This window comes from Protomyctophum parallelum (assembly GCF_964188405.1).
Source record: "Protomyctophum parallelum genome assembly, chromosome: 21".
NCBI classification, from domain to species: Eukaryota; Metazoa; Chordata; class Actinopteri; order Myctophiformes; family Myctophidae; genus Protomyctophum; species Protomyctophum parallelum.
The window spans coordinates 10,970,644-10,980,325 of record NC_139713.1 but is presented as its reverse complement, the minus strand read 5'-3'; the positions used below and the strand labels follow the sequence as shown (position 1 = coordinate 10,980,325).

Genomic DNA, 9,682 nt, shown 5'->3' with positions numbered 1-9,682 from the left:
AAATCCCAAAAGTCCCAGATCGCCAAAGCCTTGTCACTTTGAGCCATATATTTTGGAGATGTCAAGCATTAAATCACATTATTGAATCCTCCTTGCATGTGTGAGAAATACTTGATCCTAATCCTCATTCCTCTCACATCCATTTTTGATGTGGTAAAGTCAGAGGAGAGCTTATCTGTTGACCAAAAAACTTGCTATTGTATTTGCATATCTTTTGGCCCGCACTCTTTTATTCTTCTCATCTTGAAAACAATAAAGCCTCGTTCACTTAAACAACGGGTCAGACCATGACATGTTGTGAGCTTGTAGATGCAGCTACCACATCTTTGCTGAATGTGTTGTTTACCCCACAATAGGGATGCTAGGGGTTCATTTTGTTAAACCCTACTCTGCTGACAGGATCCAAGATGGCTGAGTAGCTGTGGAGACTAAAAGATCAAGTCTCGATCTCAAGTATGATTTCATTGTGAGACTGAGAGAATATTATAAACCCATAAATGAAACAAATAATTCATTTGTGACTTAACAAGATGGCCCACTTTCAGATGTTTCAAACCTGGTTTGATGAAGTTACTAGGTGAAGGGGGCACTCCAAAGCCATTGGTGATGAAAGGAGAGCTGAAGTCATCCATCTCATTATTAAGGAGAATTCCTGTAGAACTGGACATTACTTTGGAGCCCATACTGAAAGAAAAAGAAAAGAAAAAATAATATAAATAGGTATTGTTTATGTTTATGGGGGCTATTATTAAGTCAATTTAAATCTACAAATCATAACTGCCAAACCAAGTCTGCTGTAATTGCAACAATCATGTCCCGCAATAAATATGGTGGTGCTTGTATAGCGTAACCATAACCATAACCATAACCATTGTGTATATTCCTGCACTATACCTGCATCGAGTGACCTTGGTACATAGAATTTGATCTATGGAAGATTCTGACCTTCAAATGTACATCATTTTCGTTTTGATTGTATTGCTGTATTGTTCTTTCTGCTTTGGCAATGTAAACGTATGTTTTCTCATGCCAATAAAGCCCTTTGAATTGAATTGAATTGTATAGCGTCCAATCCAGGGTGGCAGATGTTCGATGTAGTTATATATTGTATTAACACTCTACCATCCAGATTGGTGTTTAGTTAAAGTAATTTTATTCATTAAAAGTCCTGAATTGTAGCTTTAACTGTGAAAATTAAAAAAAACAGCTCTGTACGAATCTTCACTACAGTGAACACTGTTTACATTCATTCTACCCTTTGGATCCCCTTGAAAAAGAGATATAACATCACAAGCTTGTTTTTTAGTATTTTTGGCAAACAAATTTTGTTATTGTACTTTTGGCAATTAAGCTGCAATCGTGCGGTCTATAAATTAAAACTTATGTTTCTAATAAAATCACATTTTTTTTCTATAATAACAATTAATTAAGTGTTTATTGCCAACGTCATACAAGTGGTTGATTGTGCTGGTGGCTGCCACAGCACTGCCATCCTCTGCTACAACTGAAAGGTGTGCAGTCCCATGGTTTTCGGGCATGTAGAACTCTGGCTCATAGTAGTTCATGTGATGGGTCGTGTCGTCTGTAATCTTTTCACGGAGTTGATTGGCATAGGAAGCGGAGGTCATATTCTGGATGAGCTGTGGAGAAGAAACAAGCCCACGCAGAACACAATTTTATATTCAGAGCAGTCTAATTTTACAGGCTGAGGCTGATGTATTTGTGTTGAAATATTAATCAACCAGACCTCTGTGATGTTGAGGAACTTCGGATCTCCGAGCAAGGTCCTCTTTGCGTAACCAAAACGGAAGGCCTCAACAATACGATGGTATGTTAACACCTTTTTCTCAAGGGTTGACATACTGTCCGAGTTAAAGTTGTACCCTGTGAAATAAAATATTGCATCATAAAAGTCATCACTGACTGCCCCTATTAACAACCTGCAGGTCTACAGTCTGGGTGTCTGACCACAAGGTGGTCTCAATAGCCTTGACATTTCTGCTGCCCCCTACCAGACCGAAGCGGCAAATGGTTTTCCGAAACTGGAAAAACATTGATCCAGCCACCATGACCATGGATCTTCAGAACATCTCCCTCCCAGTCTCTGCATCAATGGATGAAATAGTAGAGCACTATAACACATCCTTGAGCAGTGTTTTTGACCTCCATGCCCCTGTCAAGACGTGAGGTCAGATTTTCACGCTCCACCCAATGGTTCACAGAGGAACTGCGGAAAATGAAAAGAACTGGGCGGGTTCTGGAACGATGTCGCTTCAAGCACTCACTGTGCATAAACAGATTTTCCGTGAGCATCAAAAGGCATATTCCAAATCCCTTAAAGATGCTCAGTCTCAGTTCTACTCCGATCTAATCAATAAAAACCCTGGCAACTCTAAACAGTTTTTCAACTGAGGAGCAATGTAAGCAATGCAATGTAACCACACTTTGCAATTTTTCAAAATTGCGACCTTTCTAGTTACTTTAGGTTCCCCATCTCTGAGACATGCAGACACTGTCACTGCGGGAAGTATGTGCTGGTGCCTGATAGATGGACAAAAATGTCTTGTTTCCCAGGAATCTTAACCCATGCAATCTGTTGCCATGACAGACAATTTACATTTTAAATGCAACTATAATTTTCTTCTAACGAATGTACAGTACATATAAGACTCAGTCTTCCCCCTCAATCCCAAGGATACTGCCAGTGTACTTCTCCACATTTGGATCCTCAGATGTAATTTATCAATGTCAAAACAGACTAATGAAAAGAATAGCCTTAAATGTTCATGTACTGAATTGTATAACATGCCATCTGTCATCCTCTTAAGTTGATTGATTACCCGCAATAGTCTTGGAACGAAATCAATAACAGCAAAACCTAGAGCCTACGAACTGCATGGCCTCCCCAGTCTTTGACTATTTATAGTACGGAAATGTATAGCGAGTTACTACTGTATGACAGCAGTTTGTGTATGAATCCACACAAATCATGCACAATGTGGATGGAGTTCAGTTCAGAGGCACTAATCTGGCTGCTAGTATGCATTCATTAATTAACATGGTGATGGTGTATGCTTCCTTTGGCCAAATGGAAAGAGATTAGGCCTACTGTATAACAAACATGTTTCACAAGAACAATGTTGTGTAACTAAGAAATTCCCCCCCATGAAAAAGATTGTATACATTACGACCCAACTTTCAAGCTCTTCTTAAATTTCAGTATTACTTCACCAGGAACTTGAGGCCTTCGTGGCCTTCTGTTAATGTAGGCGCTTGGGTGGCGTAGTGGTAAAGCGCCTGCCCACCAGCGCCTGTGGGTTCGAATCCACTTTGAGGCTTTGTCGAGTGTCCACACAATTGGCCCATGTTTGGGGGAGGGTGTCATGTCACCGCACATATTCCTATGGGCTGGGGCAGCACAACAGGGAGTAAAACAAAGGCTCTACTACATCCTCCCGGTGGAGGCTCCTCACTGGCATTTGAGTCCGTATGATACAAATACGAACCTATAGAGTTGGACAACTATATAGGAGCTCTGGAACACCGATATCAGGCTAAAAAACTCGTACTCAGAGGGAAAAGGGGCAAATGACAGGAACTTCCGTCCACACACATTATCCTATATAGTATCAGTATATGTACAGTGTATACTTAGTATGCAATATTATTGGAAATCTTAGTACTCATATTTTGTACCAGCGAGTACTCATAAATAGTACTTATACTCTACTCAGTCATGGTAAAGTGGTATTTTTGCACCCTGATTGTTTATTGGTCTGTAATATTGTTAGGGGGCCCGATCAAGGAGCATTATGTGATTATGTGTCCCAAATGAGAAGAAAGTACAATGACCAATAGAACAATCTTGTGTGGGTCTTAATTAATCGGCATCAGCTAGTACACTGATCCCCAAACACTGGGTTGGGACCTATGTGTGGGTCGCGGACGCATTTTTATGGGTCCCTTTATTTTTTGGTTTCCTACATTGTGTTTTCAATTATTATTTCAAAACATTTTCAGAAAACATTCACAAAAAAATGAAAAATTTTCATGAATTCAAAACAAATTCAAAGCGTTGTGAACTTGTAGATCTGCTATTTTCACTAGTTCGGGTCTCGTGGGGACATATCAAATCATGGGTCACGGGCTAAAAAGTTCGGGAACCACAGAACTACTAGCAGACCTTAATATTTCCACACTGTGAGAGTAATTGTCTCCAAGCCTTACCCGCCAGGATGTGCATGATCAGGGAAAGAACTGGACCACTAGCTGGAGCACTGGGGGCTGCGATGGTGTACTTTCCCACATTCACCCTTAACGGGCTTTCATCCAAGACAGCGCTGTAATCCCTCAGGTCTTCCATCATAATAATACCACCTGAAAAACATACATTGTACAGCATAGCTGGTCATGGTGAGGAAATAGTAATGGTAATTAATGGTAAGAGGAGCACAAAGACAAAAAGGCGGCTATAGACTTGTGGTCTATTTAAAGCAATTGCGACAAATATATATATAGATAAGCACACACATGCACACACGCAAGGAAGTATGCACGCGCGCACGCGCGCACACACACACACACACACACACACACACACACACACACACACCCAAGCTAAAAGTGAATGTTGTGTGTATTTATTTTGTTCTGAATAGCAAGAACTTTACTATCATGTAAAAGAGTTACATTATCATCTAGTTCCGCATGTGAACAAAAGGTTCATAGAAAGGAAATAAAAAATCACACCCGTGTGAACTGAGTGGTGCAACTCCCCTCCCCCCCCCCCCCCCCTCTCTCTCTCATTAGCAGGCAACGTAGTGCGTGCAGCACTAATACTATCTCTCTCTCTCTGTTTCTGGCAACAACGCCCCTACTGGTACTCATTATACTGGCTCATTAACGACCACACATAGGTGAACCACACATATAGGTGTACACGGACATTGCTGGTTGTAGGAGTAGTTGCACCACTCAAAAAGTCAGCTTGAGAAGGAATACTACGGTACCTGATGCCTGAATATCCCTCACAAGGTCCTGGGCTACTCGTCCTGTGTAGAACACGTCAGGGCCCTCCTCGGCTATTCTCCTATAGGTCTCTGCCAGCTTTGGAAATGTGATGATGTCGTTTTCTCTTAAAACATCGCCATCGTCCCCGCAAAACACCTCGCTGAAATAAGCAGAAACATTTTGTACCATCATTTCTGAGTGAGACTGGAAACAGACCTCTGTGATCTAATTGCAATCATTGCTATAGAGTTGTGTGACAGGGGGGTCTCCCCCTCTCTCCAACTATTTTTTTCTTTTTTTAAACAACTATTTATTGAATTTTTATGTTTTCACATAAAGATGAATCAGAAAAGTATAAATTATAAGCACACTACAATAAAACGGACAAGAAAAACAAAAAGCACAGAAACAAAACAAAACAAACAAAAAAGAAAATGGCGAGCAGCACATACACAATACAGTCAGTTATTCATTATGGAAAAAAATATAAATACAAATATATACACATATTTATACATACACAACACACATGGGCACATCACAAGGCAAATTGCAAGAGTACAGCTGGGGCTCTCCAATCCAATGAATCACTTCCTTTATAAATCAGTAAAATCACACAACTCTTTAATAAACAGAAAATACTTTGTCAGGTCAGGATACCAATTTGCTCCAGTCCGGAGAGAGAACTTAGCCTATAATATTGAAGCTGAAAAATGATCTTTGTGGGGTTATCTCTCGTAATTCTCTCTCTCAAGCTGAAAATATATTTTCTGTAAGTTTACTAAAGAGCTGGAGAGATGGGCAGACGACTGTTAATGAACAAACATAGATCAGAATAACAAAAAGAAAACATAGTTTTTCTCCCTATTGTTTAAACAGAATCATTTACACCCCATTTAATAATAATAACGCTATACTAACCATAAAGCTGTATCGTTGATGATGGTTTTCCTTTGACCAGATATAGCTTTGGCCAGTGCCCGTCCTAAAGGAAAGCCCTCTTGTGCAAGTTTAATGCTTGGCTGGAACAAATCTTTCCATGGCAGTTTGCCGTGACGTTTGTGTGCCATCTCGTATCCTCGAATCTCCCCTGGTACAGCAATGGACAACGGTCCTACCAAATACAAAGGATGATAAAGAGAGGGACACTTCCTTCAAGATACTGTAGCATAACACGGCTTAAGATATGTCTTTATCTTTACTGATTAATAGCTCTTAGTAGATAGTAAGTGACTCTCTCCGCACAAGGTTATATTGTAAATGCATTATAACAGCTTTCTCCGAAGTGTTTCAGTGAGTTATGTAATTGGTTATATATTACCTCTCTGGGATAAATCGGTGCTGTTCCCCATCATGTTTTGTGTTGCATTCTGGGGTGCTGTCTCCCTAGCATCAATGGTTTCTACCTTTCCTGGAAAGAAGGCAATGGCATTCCACAGTTAAACTTCTGATGCAACAGTAACAATTACCATTCAGATGTACTGTAACAGTAACGATGATCAGACTGTCAAAAGCATACTAGTCCTGTCCTGTGTGATTATGCACAGTAGTAAAGCCATATATAAAGCCTTATAAAGAGGCAGAAAAATCACACCCATGTGAAGTGACGGGCGCTCTTATCATCATACGTCATCATACATCATCTCATTCTGAACCAATGGCAACATCTCCCACCCAATCACGCCGGCCAATCACAATTTGCGCCCTCACTTTTGTCTATAAAACAAACTAAACTAAATGGGAACTGTCTCAAGAGTTATCACTATCTAACTTTATTTGAATGGAATACATTTGGCCACAAAAGATCACGGGATCTATTGAATGTGAAGGAGGAGGTGACAAACTCACATTGAACCAATGACACACAGTATGTTGTTCGTTCAGACACATGGAAAACAACTACTGTGGCCAGATGTAATTTCCTGGGGTCTAGTAGGACTATAGTAAATAATAAAGAAATCGCCGTAAAAATCTGTAAAAATAATACATATTTAGCCACTTGTTCGAATGCCCCCTGTCAAAAATAGCTAAAATCGCTAAAACATAAAGCAGAAAATGAAAAAGATTTAACACTCATCTTTTACTAACCTAAAACATGAAAAAAATATATAATTGTCCTTTAAGTGTGAAGAGGAAATTTGCATAGTGCAGCTATAAATGTACATTGGCTGGGTTTCCCAAACACATATGGCGTAAGTCAGACTTGTAGTGCTGCACATGCTCAGATGCTCCTCTAGGCCGCACACAGAAGCCTGTGAACATAGACATTTCGTGCATAGATGTGCCACGTAATGGTAGGCCTCAGGCCTCAGGCCTCAGGCCTGAGGTCTGGTATGGTAGGCCTCAGGCCTACCATTCTGAAATTTAATTTAATAATATGGACTGCTGGACAGCTGACAGTAGGCTCTCTTAACTCTTAAAAAAAAAAAACAGGCCTGAGGCCTGGCACATCTATGCACGAAATGTCTATGTTCACAGGCTTCTGTGTGCAGCCTAGAGCATCTGAGCATGTGCAGCACTACAAGTCTTACACCATATGCATTTGGGAAACCAAGCCAATCATGATTTAATTGTGTAGATGGGTTTGTTGTGAGTTGTACCGGTTGATGCGTCGTAGATTGTGATGAAGAGCCCTCCTCCGATGCCCATGCTGTGAGCGTTCACGAGCCCAACACACAGTAATGCAGCTATAGAAGCATCGACTGCAGATCCTCCTTTCTGCAGGGTTTCACTGACATTATTTTATTCACATTGACATAATACACAAGGAGAAAGAAAGGGGGTGGGGGGGGATTTAGCATATTTTATCCAATGTTCAATCAGAACTTTAGGCCTAAACGCTAAATGATTAATGGTTCAAAATGCATTTATATGGACTTTGATCTCTCTTGGTTATCGCTTGCAACTTTAATTCAAGTGTGTGTGTGCGGCTGTGTGCGGCTCTGTGCGCGCGTGTGTGTGTTGTTATGACCTGGCTCTTGGGCCATAACAAAGGAGGAAGACACACGGCTGTTTAAAAGTGCACAAACCAATATTTATTTACAACTTAAACTTAATATGAATCAAAACAAACAAACAACACTACAGTACTAAGGTGGAGTGTGTTAATCAGTAGATCAGTAGTGTAACTAAGTGAGTGGATGTGTGGTGACTCAGTGTGGGGTGTTGAATGAAGGAGAGAGAGAGAGAGAGAGTGTGTGTGTGTGTGTGTGTGTGTGTGTGTGTGTGTGTGTGTGTGTGTGTGTGTGTGTGTGTGTGTGTGTGTGTGTGTGTGTGTGTGTGTGTGTGTGTGTGTGTGTGTGTGTGTGTGTGTGTGTGTGTGTGTGTGTGTGTGTGTGTGTGTAAAAATAGACTGGTTTGATCACAATGACACGAATGTCAATTCACTACAAGATATTCCAAATACCCCAGATATTGTGTTCATCAATGAAATTAGAAAAACTGTCACTATATTTGAAATAGGCTGCCCATTTGATTTGTATATGGACACTTGTTTTACATCCAAACTTCCAAACAAATGAAATATCAACTTCTGGTGGAACGTATTATGACCTTGGGCCATGTCCATAAACTTGTGCTCAGGGGTCTGCAATTGGGTGGATTGCAAAACACAAATGCAAAAAAGCTGGCTAAATACTGTTCTGTCTCAGCTACTATGGGCAGTCTGTCTATCTGGAGAAGGCGTTGTTTCATTTATCCCTAGGTGGCTTAAAAAACCCAAAACAAACATCCTGTCTAGTAGTGTCAAGTAATAGTATGTCAACAATGTGATATATATATATTAATTTTTTCTTCTTTTCCCTCTGTGTGTTAAGCATGTGCAGCAGCTATATCTGGTTGGACCATATCATGTATAACCTAATTCTGATGAGTGTTTGGGTCTATTGTATTACGCTTCTTGTGAAGATCCAAATAAAATAATTCAAATGTGTGTGTGTGTGTGTGTGTAGTGTACATGCGTGCGTGCGTGCGTGCGTGCGTGCGTGCGTGCGTGCGTGCGTGCGTGCCAGCAGCTATAGTTCCATTAAAACAGATTTGGTTATTGTACACAATGTTAATAGTGTGTGGTGGATAGACTATGTCTATATGATGATGGTTATATCCGCCTGTACAGTAGCCTATATGTAGTTACCAGTACATGTACTGTATGTGAGGCTTGATGAATCAATCACTTACTAACCTGCCAATCTCTGAGCACCGTCCTGCATCTGCTGCCACAGCTGCGTTAGGGTAGGAGTGTTCAAGTTCAATTGAGGGTTTCTGTTTTCCCACGCCGAAGAAGACACCCACAAATGTGCTGACTGCCGCCACCAGCAGCACCACTAATGCCAGGACCACAGTCTTGTTGAACATGTCTCGGGGGAAAAAAACATTGGAGAATACACTCATTATATCACCCATTTCACAGTTTGTTTTTAACCTGTGAATACACACACACACACAAAATGCTTCAATGCATAGTACAACTAAGGCGTGGAGGCGTGACCTGACTGACAGACGGACAGGTTTTGCATGTTTTCATAGTAAATCAGGAATGAGCAATGTGCCCTCTTAAAGTTATTATTAGGCATTTTCAAGCCTTTATTTGATAGTGACAGTGGAACATAAATGTGATGTGGTGTACGCTACGGTATACCTTGTAAAAGTGAAATGTGCCACAATGATTTGAATT

General features: G+C 40.6%; 1 protein-coding gene across 1 annotated transcript in view; it reads right to left on the bottom strand.

The window, feature by feature from the left end:
* LOC310879419 (glutathione hydrolase 1 proenzyme-like) overlaps positions 1-9,363 on the bottom strand; it is a gene marked incomplete at both ends in the record, with an annotated part of 13,506 nt that extends 4,143 nt beyond the window's left edge. The window contains 9 exons of the mRNA XM_083794089.1: positions 557-684; positions 1,453-1,640; positions 1,748-1,884; positions 4,228-4,377; positions 5,010-5,170; positions 5,932-6,124; positions 6,332-6,421; positions 7,611-7,741; positions 9,191-9,363. Coding sequence (XP_083650215.1) covers positions 557-684; positions 1,453-1,640; positions 1,748-1,884; positions 4,228-4,377; positions 5,010-5,170; positions 5,932-6,124; positions 6,332-6,421; positions 7,611-7,741; positions 9,191-9,363 — 1,351 coding nt within the window. The remainder of the gene's footprint in view (positions 1-556; positions 685-1,452; positions 1,641-1,747; positions 1,885-4,227; positions 4,378-5,009; positions 5,171-5,931; positions 6,125-6,331; positions 6,422-7,610; positions 7,742-9,190) is intronic.
* Positions 9,364-9,682: the final 319 nt, after the last annotated feature.